The sequence below is a fragment of the Camelus dromedarius genome, chromosome 5, assembly GCF_036321535.1.
Source record: "Camelus dromedarius isolate mCamDro1 chromosome 5, mCamDro1.pat, whole genome shotgun sequence".
Taxonomy (NCBI): domain Eukaryota; kingdom Metazoa; phylum Chordata; class Mammalia; order Artiodactyla; family Camelidae; genus Camelus; species Camelus dromedarius.
Genome location: NC_087440.1, coordinates 70,963,974 through 70,980,667, shown reverse-complemented (window position 1 = coordinate 70,980,667; position 16,694 = coordinate 70,963,974). Strand labels below are relative to the sequence as shown.

Below are 16,694 nucleotides of genomic sequence, written 5' to 3'. Positions count from 1 at the left end.
ATTTCCAACCACCTGTAAGCACTACAACATGCAGCATTTCTTTGATCCTTTTTATCATAGATTTCCTCCTCATACTCTAATAAAGGGGGTAAGCTCAAAAAAATCTGCTGGATCAAGAAAGGTATTAGTAACCTAAAATCTTCCTGTCCCTGTACATTTTCTATTCTTGTCAACAGCATTTAAGGAGACTCACTGTTCTTGGACGAGCTTGGACTAAACTTATCTATAAGTTATAGGTAATTAGAGTAATGCCAATGACACAGAAATATCACCAAGATTTTAAGGCTGTGCTCCAGGGAGATATGTATTTTCTTCAACAAAAAAATAAATTATGCCTTACAGAATACTTACTACATGAAAGTACCACCATTTTAACGGTATCTGGAAATGCCTAGCATCATCTGCCAGCATCTGCTAATTCTACGTAATCCTTCAGAAGAACTCGCCTTGCAGAAATTTAATCCTATATAAGAAATCATTAGCACAATTTACAGAGGAGGAAAAAAGCCAGAACTTCACAGCATTATGTGTTTGCACATAAACACTATGATATAGCATGCAAAAATGTCATGCTAGCTATGAAGCAGAGAAAATATTTCTTCTTCCAATTTATATAGGCCAATTTATCCAGTCCTGTGGCCTTCATACACTACTGGCTGAGATTATAATTTTTAAAAAAATCAGATTTGTTGAATTTTAATAATGATTTAGTCAACTATAAAATGTTAGTTTAGCTAATTAAACAGAATGGTTAATATTCTGTCAAAAAGAAGCTCCCATCTTTCAATGAAAACAATTTAGTACCTTTGTAGTACTTCTGTAGATCACAAGATCAAAAAGTTAAAAGATGTCAGGCTCCTACATATTTTTTCCTATTCCAAAACCTTCAAATTTATTTATAACTTTTTTGCTACAAGCCTTTTTCTAAATAAGGAAAAAAAGCTCTGTTTCTCATTTTCGTAAGGAAAAAAAAAATGTGCTCCTACCTCTAGTGTCCACTCCAATATCATCCTCTGAAGCTTGTCAGCAAGCTAGCTTCCTGTCTAGTCAGGAAGACAGAAACTCAGCTTTCATTAATTTTCAGGAAAAGTAACAAGACAAAGCCCACAAAGACAGCAGGTAATGAAATCTTGTCCTTTCCTAAAATGGCAGCAACTCCTAGAGGCCCCCACGCCTCCTGTCTTTGCTTGGGAAGCTGTTCTGTACTCTCTGTTCTCCCATGATTCTAATATAAAGTTTACATAGAAAAAAACTTCATAGAATATTCTGAAATATTTTCAAGTAGAAATGTATTAACCCTACAAATAGTTTAAACATCATTCAAAAATATTCCATCCTAAATTGGGGCAATAAAAAGTCTAACGGGAAAAGGAGGAGGAAGGATTTCCCCACTATTTCTCCTAAATGCTCACTCATTCACTTAGTAAGCATTTATTATGTTTTACTGCATACCAGACACTGCTATAACCAGCACTAAAACTAACAAAGAAGTATGTCAATCACAAATTAAATGCACACACTGTATAAAAAATTTGATCTAGACTATGAGGGAAGAGGGTGAAAATGTAGAAAGAAAAATGCTTTCCAATGAAGAAAATTCTCCAAATAAGGGGTGGTGCAAGTCTAGAATTTAACCTTGTAATACTGAGAAAGTCATCCCATTTTAGAAGCCAGAAAATGTCTCAAAAATATTCATATGTGAGTAAAAACAGTAATAATACATCACACTTCTCTATAACGGTTTTCATTTAAAAATGTTCCCACAATTCAACAGCATAGCCACCATTTAAATAAGACAAAATTAAAGCCTAGATTTTGGACTACCAATTAATTGTGTTACCTAATTATTACAACATTGTTATAAGCAACGGAACCATATCCACATTCAACTGAAATAACTTAAGTGTAAAGAAAGTCAGCCTAACCAGCAGTTCCAGAGGCTTTTCTCTCCCAACAACTATGAAAACCTTCAAGCATACAAAAAAATTGAAAGAAGTCAGCTACAACCCACAGTCCATTATCTAGATATTGTGACTAACACTTTGTTTTTTGGGTTTTTTTTTTTTTTGATTTATCATATATTCATCCATCTAACCTCACCTGAGCATCTTCGTAATTTAAGGCACTCTAGGTAGACCAGACAATTCGGCACGGCATCCATTTTCAGAGGAGTAGATTATCAAAGGAATCAAGCCTAATAACCTCGTATCCACTTAAATAATTCCAGGGCAAAAAGTTAGCTAAACATTATAAACTTGGTACAAAATTTTGAATGTTTTCATCTAAACTGCTCTTCTTCCCAATTTCTGAAAATGAATTGCCTGCCCTTTTGAGAAGCAACCAAAAGGTATTATTTTCAAATTAGAAAAAACTCTCAATTTTTAAACCACGTATTTTAATTCTATAGAAGAGATCAATGTTTTGGTCATTCTGAGTTCTCTAATTTGAAACTCATGCTTGTTGATAAAAGCAGAGTCAGTGAAGTAAAAACCAAATCTCAGTACCAAAAACATCTAGAGCAGTGGTTCTCAAAAGGAGGCACTTTTGTCCCCCTTCTCACACCCTCCCCCACTCCACCCCAGCCTTCAGGGTCACTTGGCAGTATCTGGAAAATGTTTTGTCAGGACTTGGTGCGAGGGTGAGGGAGCTGGTATTCTACTGGCATCTAGTGGGTAGAGGCCAGGGATGCTGCTAATAAACATTCTACAATGCACAGGACACCCCACAACAGAGAAATATCTGGCCTCAAAATGTCAGTAGTGTCAGAGGTGAGAATCCTCATCTAGAGTGATGAGCAAAGTGGAGGGATGAAGGTGGCAGCGCATCATGTTAAAGGAAAACACTTCGGAGGAGGAGAGGAGCCTGTGTACTTCTGCTGGCAGGTCAACTTCCCATAGAAGCAACGTCAGTCCATTGCCAGGGCTTGGCCAGGGCCCCAAACAGTCTGAGGCCTGCAGGTCCCACCAGGTAGCTGGACCTTCAGGCAAAATGGTACAACTGAAACTACTCAGGAGTTGTAGAGATCACCCTTCCCTGCCTAGCCCAGGCAGGAATAACATCCTATAGCCATGGAAGAGAGAGATCCAGGCTAGGGGGTAAGGAAGTTATCTTGCTCACCTCAGCATCTGGCACACAACAGGCATTCAGTAAACGTTATGTAAATGGAATGACCTCGTTCAAATCAGCTCTGTTGCCTCCCCTCGTATGGTCTTTGCGTCATGTCACTGCACCTCTCTAATCCTATTTCCATGTACATAAAACATGGATGTATTGTTCTGAGGACATGATGTGAGGCATGTGAATCCACCCTGTGGACTCTAGGGCTATTACGCAAAAGCAAAGGATGAAAGATTCAAAAGCTCCTTCTAGGGTGACAATTCTTGTGTATTCCCAAACATTATTATTTTAGAGGCTAATAGTAGTAATTTCCTCACTAGCATTCTTATTAAAATAGTTCTAAATTCTATGGGACATTCAATTATACCTCAATCTAAAAAAATTCTATGGGACTCAAATCTGTTTTCACTTTAATGGGAAATGAGTACGTGGCCTATGAAATCTAGCATTCTTCCTGCCCTGGGTTTCACCCGAGAGAGGGAAACACCACTCTCAGCAGATATCTAAACAAGCATCTCAAGAAGGGGTTTGGTACTTGAATTATTAGGAAAATTATGAATACAGAAAACTATTAATATAGAAGGCTACTATTATTTATTGTACTAGTAATATTTATTGAGTTCCACTATAGGCCAAAGTACTAAGTGCTTTATATGCATTATTTCATTTCCTCTACTATGGGGTAACTATGTTAACCTCACATTACAGATGAAGGAATGAGGCTTAAGGAGGTTAAGCAACTTGCCCAACACTGCACAAAAAATAAGCATCAGAGTCAGGGTACTGTATTTCCAAAGCACATGTGCTCACTGAATGGCCACTAAAATACAGGTGATGCAGAGACCCACCTCATTTACTAAACCTCAACCTCTTGTTTCTCTACTCATGAGATACTTAGGAATTTCAGTGCTTCTCATTCTCATTCTCATTCTCCTGAAAATTCACACACATTAACTGAACTAGGGAAAGACAATTTCTTTGCTTTCTGCTACTTAAAACATTCACACAGCTGAAACTCTAGCTGTGCTTTGACTACTACTGCTTATCAGCTAAAAATGCATCAGACATGCTGAACATTACAAACTCACTTCAGAAAGAAGCTCTCCCCTTTAATACCGTATCTTAAATTTTAAAAATTAACATTCATCTTCAGTATACTTAAAATACAACAAAATATACTCTCAGGGATCTATACCTTGCTTGTCTTTATAGTTCCTGAATGCCCTTCCTTTGAAATCAAAATAAAAACATTCTCTTAGTAAGTTCTGAAGAAATATTAGTCTGAGAAAACCATTTTTGAATTCAGCTTCACACTAAGTTAGAAAAATTTTCAGAAGGCCATTAGCCACCTGCAGTGGCCAGACTCCCAGATGACTCCCAATGATCCCAGCCTCTTGGTATTTCTCACCCTGGTTGGCCTGTGTGACCAAAGCAAAGGCAGATCAATGGTATGTCACTTCTGAGACTAAGTTATAAAAGACTATGGCTACCATCTTGGGCACTGTCTCTCTCAGACCATTCGCTCTAGGGGAAGCCAACCACCGCATCTTGAGGACACTAACAGCCCTGTAGAGGGGCCCACTTGGAAAGGAACTGAGACTCTCAATCCAACAGCCTATAAGGAAATAAAATCTGCAAAGAACCCTGTGAGTGAGCTTGGAAGTGGGTTCCTCAGCCTCAGACAAGCCTTGAGACAACTGTAGCACAGTTTGACAGCAGTAATTTGAGAGACCCTGAACCAGAGGCAGGCAGCTAAGCTGCTCCCAAATTCCTAACTTCAACTGTAAGATTATAAATGTTTTATAAAGCTAGTAAGTTTTAGGGGCAATTTTTTCTGCAGCAACAGATAACACAGCATCTTTATGAATTCTTTTTTTGAAAATAATTCCCTCATTTCTAACCCTAGTGAGAAGCTTCTAATTTCAATAAGAGAAATCTCTCTGAATTTCCATAATTGGGAGGAAAAAACACAGCTGTCCTCTGGCCTGAGAACTTGCTAATTCTTTCAGATTCTTAACCACAGAAGGCTGTAAATTTAGAACTGAATGAGAGTAGTATATACCTACAGTAGTGTATACAGTAAGGAGATACAGAATTAGTTTAACTTCTATAATCAAAAGTCGGTATCAATAACTTACCACCTGGGTTTCTCCCCCATTTAAGATTCTTAACTAAGTAGCTAAAAGATACTAAGAAGTATCTTTTACATCTAATTTTAAAAGAAACAAGCAGGATAGTTAATGGCTTATGTAATCATGCTAAAAAATAAGGGGTTTTCAATTTAATTTTTTTTATTAAATAATAATACATTTTTTAAAAATTTTAAATTGTTTTAGAACTCGGGAAAACAAAGGTCACTCCTAGACCTATCACCTAAAACACCTCTGCTCAACTTTTTTCCTTCATTTTCCTGGACTGAAGTGGCATATTTATAATCATAAGTAATCAGACTTCTGATTCCAAAAGTAAATATGACTGAGGGGCAGGTTTTTCAGAGAAATATTTTACATCAAGTATAAAATGATCCCCATAATAAGTTATGAGAATGTATAACGAAGGCGTTTTTCAGTTTCATTCAGACGGCACCATGACAGAAGGCAGCAACCTCTCTAGTTCCACAGGTTCATCTGCACGGCCACTGCAATCAGGTACACTTCGCAGAGACAATGATTTTTGTCAGGACTCGGCTACTGAGCAGTGGGCTACGCCTTAAAAAGGTCCACTCTTCCTTTTAAGACTTACCTCCTCTTCAAGCTAACAGAGATTCATCCTCAGTTAGATGAAATGTCTTTTCAGAGCAAATTTTTAAAAAGCATATATTCTGAGACCTGAATATCTGAGAATGTTTTTCTGGTGCCTTTCCATATGAAATGTCTTAGCTATATATAAAATTGGGGGTATAGGTAGGGGAAGGAAACATTTCCCCCCTCAAAACTCTACAAGCAAATCTATAGCCCCTCACAGTTAGTGCTATAGGGATAAATGCTAATCTTATTTTCACCCCCTTTAAGATTTTTCTTTATAACTGCTCCACTCCTACCAATGTAGAATGCAAAAATACTGCCCAATTATATCTAGGTAGAGGTCTCTTCTCAGTTTTCCCTTTTAATCTACACACTTAATTTTTTCTACCCAGGAACATGTTTTCTCTTCAGTTATAGTTTCAAAAGCATTCTTCCATCCCAATGCTTTGGTTTCTTCCTTGGAAACATTCACATACTTGCCGACTGTGCCTCTATTTTCTGTCCTCCAGATCTGTCACTTTCTCTTTCATTTTTATCCACTCTGTGCATTTTGGGAGGGCTTCCAAGGTTTTCCGCATCATCAATTCAATTTTCTGCAGAATGAATTGTCCTTCATTTTAACATTACAATTACATTTCAAATTTTCCTACAATTTTCCCTCCCATACTACTTGGTTTTCAACTAGCTATCTTCCTGTCCTTCTGACTTACTGCTCCTGTTTCAAAGTGATTAGATCTCCTTGCCTCCTAATGAAGATATTCTAAAATGCTCTTCTCATTTCCACTAGCAGTCGTTTTCAAAGATGTGCTCTTCCTCTGAACATTCAGAACGATGTTCCCTTTCCCTTATTCTGCAGAACCTGTTCAAGGGCCTCTTGTTGAGGTATCTGCCAACAGAAAGGGTATGTAAATTACCCTTGGTCTCATTCTCTACTCCCCTGGGTATAACATGCTCTTCTCTCATCTACAACTGGCAAAGAGGAGGTGCAGAACCCTCAGCCTACTTCTCAGTGTCACTGGTAGGCCTTATCTCATAAAGCTGTGTTGGACTGAGTCGGGATCTTCTCACACTCACTGCCTGATTCTGACCCCATTCCAGGAGTCTGTAACAAATGAAGGTTTATAAAATACCAGTTTCCAGAATGTGCTACTACTAAGAGCGTTTTTTCCTTCTCTGTCCATGCCAACAGTAAACTACTCTTGGAGACTGTGTTTCCCAGGACTCAATACACTATTGAGTGTATTGTCTCCTATCCTCAAACACAAACACACACAGAAAACACTATGATTCCCCACCCAAGTATATTATGAGAGTTACAGCCTCCAAACAGAAACTAAAAGATACTGATTGGGAAGTAAAGGTTGGAACAACACTCTGGCTTAAACTGTGGCTGCCTTATTTTCTGACTTAACCGGACCTTGCATTTCCAAACTAAGGGCTGACTATAAAGGCTGCAGGGTCTCACTACCTACCTTCAGGGTAGGCTCAGCACTGCTGCTATGGCTTCCAACCACTCTCCAGTGCAGTTCTATCAGACCTGGAGTTTGAGGCGATCTTGGCAATAAGCCAACTGTAAGTCCTGGTTCCTGGCAATGTGAGTGTGCAGTATTTTGTCTTCTTAAGTATTTTAGGGGGCAGCTGAGGCTGCTTATCAGGTGCTTTTTAAAATATAAAATTACATTGATGGGAAGGAGGTTGTGACTGAAAAGAATTCCAGAATCTCAGTGTTGCAAGGGACCTAAGAGGTCATTCAGTTCAACCTCTTCAACTCTACAATAACTCAGTAAGCGATTTCAAGCCCAGGCTTGAATCACTCCAGTGATCTAGAACTCACTACCTGGTAAAACAACTCACTTCATTTTTATAGAGTTCTAATTTTTAGAATGTTGTATTTTACACTGAGACAACATTTACCCTCTGTACTTTCTATGACTCCTAGTCCTCTGGAGTCACAGAATAATTCTAACATTTCTTTCAAGAGACAGATCTTCAAACACGATAGTATCAAATCCACCTCCCAAGTTGTCTTTTTCAGTTGTTCCTAAAGATGTAATAGCAGAGCTTTGAATAAATCTATATAAGCACACTATGCTGGCTATTCAATACTCTCAAATGCAGTAGTGCAATATGCAACAATGGTAAATATCCTCTTGGTCAGCATCCCTATTTACAGAACAGAAAACTGAACAACCTCAACCTACCACATATATTCTTTTCCACAGCTCCAGTAACCCCTGATTAATGACCTCCACTTGCAAAGGAGGCTACTTACCTTAACCATGAAATAATGAATGCTATTGATCCAACAAGCTTCTGCTATAGAGTGTTATTGATCACCCAATCTTTGGTTAAAATGGTCCTCATTTTGCAATTTCACTGTCGCAAACACCTGGAGCAAAGCACGCTCATAATTAAAGAGTTTGGGGGAGTTAAAGTGAGACGTGATGGACAGAGATTTCAGCTTTCTCCCATTTATTCTTGCTTCTGAGCTATTGTTTGTGTCAGAAGGGATATTGATTTTCTATAAAAATAAGAAAACAAGAGGCACCAAGGGGCCACAAAAGGTCAGCTTGAGCTAGAGAAGGAGGGGGAAGGTTTAGCACTCTATCTCTGTCACTTGACTTCCAAGAGAAGGGAATATTTTCTTCCCTGTGAGATCCGCTTCTAATACATCACCTTAGGAAGGCTCCTAAGTGTGACTTCAGGACATCACCAAACCAATTCACTATTTAAAAAAAAGAAGCTAAACTATATTCAAGGGGAACAGATGAACGATGTGTAAGTGAAAAACAGTAATATTAGGCTATGACTCACATAATTGTCACTATATACACAATTTGAATAAAGATTAGTAGAAAGTAATTTTACAAAAGAATTGTTTCATTTTAGAATGGAACACACATGCACAGAAAAATATTGAAATAATAACTGAACTTTTTGTAGGCAACAAAAAACTATTACATCATAAACTCTTCCAGTTCCTCAGAACTCTTGAGAGATTGGTTGGTATAGAATTGAAGGAAGAACAGAGAGAGAAAAGCAAAAAGAATTATTGGTTAAGCTTAAAACTACTCTGTTTACTAAGCAGAAATAAAGCCTGCTGATTGAGACATAAATTTCAAACCTAAAACACCTAACACATGCTTTTTAAAAGAACTCTATCCACTGACTAGGTGAAGTAAAGCTTCTTTATCAACTCCATCCTAATAATTTTATAAGTTGGAGCACATACTTGACAATCCTCCATATCACCGATAAAAAGTAAAACTCTCCACTTTGATCTGTATGCAAATAAACTGGCACATCCAAGCAGATTTATGAAAGAGCAATAACCAAGAGGATTCTTGAAAGTATTTCTTTTAACGTAAAAAAAGTGTGAAAATTTTGACAGCATCAACTCACCAAGACAGTATCATATCTAAATTATAAACTATTACCTACTTAAGCATACTCTAATGCTAGTCCTGTTTATAAGGTGTGCTTAATAATCCAGGGCAGAGATTTTAGTTCCACTTTACTGTTGACAGGCTGAACACAATATGCAGTCAAAGAATAAGAAACAATCTTCTTTCCCCATAGAGTACATTTAGGGGGAAGAAAAATACAAAACACTTCTGTTTGTAACTACAGACGAATCAGCATAAGTCAAGGCAAATTTAAGACTCTTAAATAATTAGATTCTAAGAAGAATTCTTCTCACTCTACTATATCTGCTACTACTCCATTCATTATTCCCTCACAGCTACAAGGACTTTGATGTCCACCAAAGAACTCTGGTTCCTTGAAAGAACTCTGAAGTTATGGGCGAGGGAGACAGCCAAAATGGGGGAACAGCCTCCACAACTTGAAAAGAGTAAGAATTTCATTAGAATTGCTGCCTACCTCAATTTATCCAGGCTCTTAGATAACTAGAAGGTATATTATCACAACTGATTATAGTGTGCAACAGATGTGTCTGGGCTAGAACTACAAGATTACAGGCTCTACATTTGGAACCAGACTTGAGCTGTGATCTTAGAGAAGACTACTAACAGTTGCTCTACACGCAATTATGTCATAGTTTAAAAGAAATTCTGGGGAAGAAAGATACACATCCAAAAACATCATCCCAAAAAGCTGTTTTTTAAACTGCCACTCTTAACAGTAAGGTGATTACTATTTGGTATGTAAGCTTGATATTGAAACAAACGTGAATACCTCAGTTGAGGATTTCAGTATTGTGAAAGGCTGTATGTTGACTACACATCTCTTGTTTGATTAAAAATAATATGATATGGAAAAAAAATCTTTATAATCCAAAATTATACAAATAAATTAGGAAAACAGCCTTAGAATATATATTGGAGGAAAATCAGGATAGCCGAATTATAAACCTACCTAGTTGCACAGAGTGGCAAACATAAAGTTATCAAAAAAAATTTTTAAAGCTGGATTCAAAACCACCCATTAAAAGTAAAGGCATACAGACCTGGACAGCTTTCCTGTTACTGACAAAGCCTCACCTCAGACTTCCTAAGATTTATGTCTCTGTTTTTCAGAAAAACGTCAGAAGCAGCAAAGTCCTAAGAAAGGTCACCCGTTCTACAGTTGTAAAAGTTAAGCTGAGACAGAAAAAGAGCCACAGAAAACACAAGCTCAAAGAGCGGCAAAATGTGGTGGTTAACTATGATCTTTGGCATCAGGTCTGATTCCCAGTTTTGCTACTGGGTGACTCTGGGCAAATTATCTACACATTCATAACCTCTATTTCCTCTTCTATAAAATACAAATAGTGGTACCTACCAGACAGTGAAGGTGTGAAGATTAAATGAGAATATATGTTCTGCACAACAGTATAGTGCCTGGCACACAGTTAGTGCTTAATAAATGCTAACTAATATTAACAATAATAGAATACTGTGGTTCTCAACTGGGACTACTCAGCCTACCCTAAGGAGCACCCTTGGAAGCATCTGCTTTCTATGATGAAGGGCAGTGGGAACAATGTAGGGATGCCAAATATCCTGCAAGACATAGGACATCCCTCACTACATAGAACTGCCCCATCCAAAACACCAACAGTATCCTTATTGAAAAACAAGATATCACTCATTAACATTAATAATAATATTAAAGTATAAAGCTGTATCAAGGTTCCGAGGACTATCTATTTGAGATGCAAAAAATAGAAAGTCACCAAAAACTACACTGACATTTAAAACATGCACCCATCAGAGACAAATTTTTCTGGCTTGATGACATTTGGTATAAGACTAATGGGATTCAGCACTGTTACTTTCAAAGCCTACCAGGTGTTCAGACAACTTGAATGTCAGCCATGAAAGCAAACTCAATACAGTCAAACTGTAAGTAGCACAGAACAGAATTACAGCCCAGAAATACCTAAAGCCATGATTCCTCACGGGTAAAGGCAGCTTACCAGGAACATTTACAAACTCCACGTGCCTGGAACCCACGTTTTCTCTCACACACACCAGCCTCTGCTGAGACCCTGGTTCTATTTAAAGAACAGTGTCTACATATGACCTACATGGCATAAAGAGCAGCAAAATGTTTTTAAAATAAAACTCCTGATTATGCATTTGAGGTACACATTTTAAACAATATCTATAAGCAAATGTATTTCTATAAAATACAGCCTTCTTGACATAGGGAAACAGGCTCATGAATGTACTTTAAGAAGCTAGAGATAAACACTACCTGATTGGTTAAAGGAGGGCTACAAAGTCAATACTACAGTGGCTGGTTTGGAAGAAGGCTGAATTCATCAAGACTGTGGACTTGTGCTTTGGCTAAAATTAACCAGGAAAATCTTTGACTTAGTAAGGGAAATCTCACCATTCTGACATGTTCTCATCAGAACCCTGTTTTTGTTCATCTGCTTCACATTCCATCCTTTCTTTCCTTCCCGTTTTGCTTAGGAAAGTCCTATTTTCTGCTGATTCACACAACCCATGACCTGACGAGGTCCAGGGACTATTCTCCTTCCAGCGGGACAGACGCTGCTTCTTAGCAGACTTGAACCTGCAGCCTCTCTCATAGCTCCAATCTGACACCTTGAGCTTCTGCTGAAGGCTGGCAGCCACCTCTGAGGTCACTCGCTTCACCTTACGCCGGCGCCGGAGTGGTCGACAAGGTGCATTTTCAGTAAAAGAGTCAGATTCATGCCAAGAATGTTGCTTACTCTTAACAATGGCGTTGAGAGCTGGGTGTCGTTTGGCTACCATGGTGTCATCAGAGTCACTAAAATTGGTGACTGGGGCCATTTCTCGACAGTCCTTAATAGCCTCATCCAGACTTGACTCGGAGGCCTCACTGTAGCAGCAGGTATGCTCCGCCAGGTGAGTGAAGTCTGAACGGCGCTTCCGGCCTCTGCGTTTGCGAAGCTGCCGCCTCTGCTGCCGAGGGCTCAGGGCCATCTCCTCCCAGAGTTCACCAAGCTTATTCTGCTCAGATGTCTGCTCCAAGGCTGAGGCTAAGTCATGTACCAGCTCATCCATGAGGCCACATCTACCAAAAGTTCAGAAAAAATAAAAAAGAAGAAAGACTGAATGGGATCTGTCATTTTCGATAATTTTATAAAATAGATCATGGCACTGCAAAGGTCACCCTATCTATAGAAATTAAAAGTCACCTTCACCTGGCTACTTAGACTCTACTCCTACCAACCATGCCACTGAAAATAGGTGTTTGGCCCTTGTTAAGTGCCTGAAGTCAACATGTTCTTAAACACAAAAATTCAAAATACCAGATGACATCTCAGTTATTAGTAAAAACAAGCAAACTCGGGGGGAATAAATCTTTCCCATTTCCCCCCAATTAAACTTGCTAAACTAAATTACCTGAGGATGAGATCCAAAAAGATTAGAGAATGTCTCATCAGACAGGAGTAGAAAAACACTTAACTTCAACATTGGATGAAAGTCTGTTTTATGGTCTGGGGTCACTAATAGGAGTGTTTGTGGCAGGAAGAGAAAGACTACTTAGTGACACTTTACAGAAGAATGCCTGCAGTTTTGGTGATCCAAGAATTTGTAGTGATCCAGGTTTGTACTCTGCATGGATAAAAAAGACTTAAGTTTGCACCCATTCTGGTCACAACTACCACTTGGAAGCTACCAGGTAAAGGGCCTTACAGAATATGTCATATATTTGTGACTAATTAGCAGCTTTTAAGCTCTTCTCACAATCCCTCAGAAAATAAATTAAGTGATCATCCAAATTTTGTGCTTTAGTGCCAGACCATTACACAAAAACAGGATATAACTGAGGCTGAAATGACAAGGATGGGTGGAGTCTCTAAGACTTCTAGCTAATAGCTTTCCAAAATTTTCTACTTTTCAACTTATTCATGTGAAATCATCACACTTCAGGGATCACTTCAGAGGTAAACCTTCCAGAGGATGAAAGCAGGAGAAGCAATTTTCAAAACGCCCTTTTAAAGGGAAATGTCTATTATATTTTGTACAACATTTAATTAAATACATTTTAAATTAGCACTTTTCCCCTAGCCCTTGTTAAACCCAAAGTAATTCAAGACCATAATTAGAGCTTAAAACTGTGGCGTCACTCTCAGACCATATCTCTGTTGATACAGTTTACATTTTGCAAAGGACCTTCTAAAATCTATTTCCATGCTATCCCTATGCCAACCAATTCAAAGGCAGGAAAACAGTCAGCTGGCTTATGTACCATATCGGTGGGAGCAACAGGGACATCTAGTTTCAAAACTACCAACGAAATAACACTTCTCAAAATGTCAAAAGCCACATTCGTAAAATGACCACATTCCTTTAAGCAATAAGTAGATTAAAACGCCATGACTGAGGTTTGGGAGACAACTGTCCCTAAAACCAAAACAGATACATGGGGATGCACTTATCTAAATCTACCTCTCTAATAAGGAGCTACTGCTTTAAGAACTCAGGCAGAACTGTACAAACTTCAACGTGGAACCAAGTTACCAACTAACTTGTATCGAATGCCTGTGCAGTAGAATGCCTACCTCAACGACTGCAATTCGAACAGTAGGTGACAGAACCCTGGAACTCCCACCCCTCCCTGGATGCACAGTCGGAGAAGTCGCCCAGGGCCAGGCAAACACTCGGGGAAAGAAAAAGCTGTCACGCAAAGGAAAGAATCGAAAATTAGCCAAAGTAAAAGGAGAGGCAGGCGCAGAGTCGGAGGGGGAGACGGAGGTGGGGTAGGCGGGAGGCAACTTCTCTTTGGGCTAACCAGGGTCAGGGGGTCAGCCCTTCTAGGACAGAAACTGCCAAAATACAAGTCCTGGCGACTAAACCCCCTCCGTGCTCTGGGGTCGCAACATGGCCACATACGTGAGAAAAAGCATGTTTCGAAGGACTCTCCCCCAGGCCCCGGCCCGCCCCCGAGGACTAGGGCGACCACAGCTCGTGACACCAAGCCCTCACGCTGTTTCCAGCCCAAAAGAGCCAGAAAGCAGAGAAGAGAAAAGGAGACTCGTCCTAAAGACGACCCGGCCCTCATCCATGGGATGGGGGTGATGGGCCCTGAAAAACAAGGCCCCACCACCCTCGCCCCTCCCGCCGGCCTCCGCGGCCCCGTGGTGCCTCTGGCTGTTCAGCCGCGGCCCGGAGCCCGGATTCCCGCTGGCGCCGACCCCCTGGGCCCCGACCCTTTCACCCCCAATCTCCCTCACCGGCTGCCGCAGCCACCTCCAACGACCACCGCTTTCGGGGCCGAGTCTCCCCGCCGGGGCTTCCCTCCGTGACCTCATTTCCGGTCTGGGCCGGAGGGGTGGAGCAGTGGTGGAATGGGAGGGACTGGCTGGGCGAGAGGGCCCGCCCCGGCCCAGCGCTTCCGGCTCTTGGCCGCTCCCACTTCCGCCTTACAGGGGGCGGGTCCCGGGGTCCCGAGAAGAAAGACAACGAGGCGAGGAGGGGCGAGGGGTTGGGGGCAGCAGGGGTGGGGGGCAGCAGGGGTGGGGGGCAGCAGGGGTGGGGGGCAGCAGGGGTGGGGGGCAGCAGGGGTGGGGCCCCTCTGGGGGTGAGGTACCCATCTTGAGGAAGGACCTTCCCTTGCAGGCTTCGTCCGCCTTGGCTGGGGTCAGGAAATTGGGCGCTCGGGAGGGGCGTCGGCCTCGCCCTTGCTCCTGACCTACTTTATGAAGGGTGTGTGAAGTTAGGGAAATGGATCCTCATTCTTAACCACACGAGTTGCACAACTGTTGGCGGGATAGCTTTGTAGTGAGTTACTCAGACTATTAAAAATACACATACCTTGAGCAACAAAAGAAGTAAAGCAGTACTGGATTATAACTTGAAGTATTTAAGTAATATCCCTACTCCAAATGGATATAAATCAATTACAGATACAAATAAATTTGTAAGTGGGGAAGAAGAGATGTCTTTGGTGCAGAATTCCAAATAATTTGTATAGATACTCCACCCTGAACAAAACTCACGATTCTAAATGTGGACTGTTGTAGTGACTTCCTTTCAAAGAGTACCATATGGAAAGAACGGGAAAGTGAGTAACTTCCTAGCGGAGAGACTAGACAAGCACTACCTTGGCCAGGTGATAAAGATTAACATCAACAGTAATATATCATGTTATATAATATATATTAATATTAGATATGATACAACAAGAGTGGCATTTTTCTCTCTAAGGTACTTTCCAAAACTCATAACCCCAGTCTAATAAGGAAAAAAAGCAGTCAACTCCGAAGTTCTACAAAAATATCTGACCAATATTCCTCAAAATTGTCAAGGTTTCCAAAAGCAAGGAAAGTCTGAGAAACTGTCACAGCCAAGAGGTGCCTAAGGAGACATGGCAACTAAATGTAAGGTTGTATCCTGATAGGATACTGGAATAGATAAAGGACATTAGGTAAAAACTAAAGAAATCTGGGTAAATTATGGACTTTAGTTAATAATAATGTCTCAACATTGGTTCATTAATTGTGACAAATGTGTGATGTTAATATGGAAGAAATGGAGTATGAGGTATATAGGAACTGTCTGTAGTATCTTCAGAATTTTTCTGTAAACCTAAAACTATTCTGAAATTAAAAGTTTATTTTTAAATATACACATGCCTTTTGACCCAGAAATTCTGCCTCTACTAAATTTTATTCTAAAGAAAAAACTGGAAATGGATGCCAAAATGTTAAATACAGGTAAATTCATCTTTGTAGCATTGTGGAGGGCAGGCTGAGAAGACTAGGAAAAAATCCAGAAATCCTACAACAGGGGTTAGTTATCTAAATTACGATAAATCTATTGGATGGAATAACTTGCAGCCATTTTAAATTCATTGTGGAAAAATATTTAATTACATGAAAAGTCATCAGTTTCTGGTTGTGTATATTTCTGTATGATAGTCATACTTCAATAAAAATGTTACTCTAAACATGTAGAGTATGACTATTCATGTATAAAGGAAATTAAATCTATACTTGCATAGGAATATGACAAGAATGATACACTACGTATCATTCAAAATAGTTCCATTGTAGGCATTTTTATTGCCTACGTGTTGTCCTTATAGATTTTCAGAATTTTCTATAGGTGAAACTTACTATGTAAAGAATTAAGAATGAATAAAAATAAAAAATAAAATTTTGCCATTTGCAGCAACGTGGATAGACTTGGAAGGTACTATACTAAGTGAAATAAATCAGAGAAAGACAAATACTGTATGATATCACTTATATGTGGAATCTAAAAAAAAATACAACTAGTGAATATTTTTTAAAAAGTAGATACAGATACAGAGAACAAACTAGTGGTTACCAGTGGGAAGAGGGAAGAGGAGAGGAACTATAAAGGGGTAGGGGATTAAGAGATACAA

At 39.6% G+C, this 16,694-nt stretch overlaps 1 protein-coding gene across 5 annotated transcripts in view; it reads right to left on the bottom strand.

The window, feature by feature from the left end:
* GPATCH2L (G-patch domain containing 2 like) overlaps nt 1–14,622 on the bottom strand; it is a 57,223-nt gene extending 42,601 nt beyond the window's left edge. For all 5 annotated transcript variants that reach the window (XM_064486136.1, XM_064486135.1, XM_064486137.1 and 2 more), the window contains exons 1-2: nt 14,539–14,622; nt 11,700–12,371 (exon numbers count right to left, since the gene is read on the bottom strand). In XM_064486136.1, the coding sequence (XP_064342206.1) occupies nt 11,700–12,361 (662 nt within the window). In that variant the 5' untranslated portion in view covers nt 12,362–12,371; nt 14,539–14,622. The remainder of the gene's footprint in view (nt 1–11,699; nt 12,372–14,538) is intronic.
* Between the last annotated feature and the right edge of the window lie 2,072 nt (nt 14,623–16,694).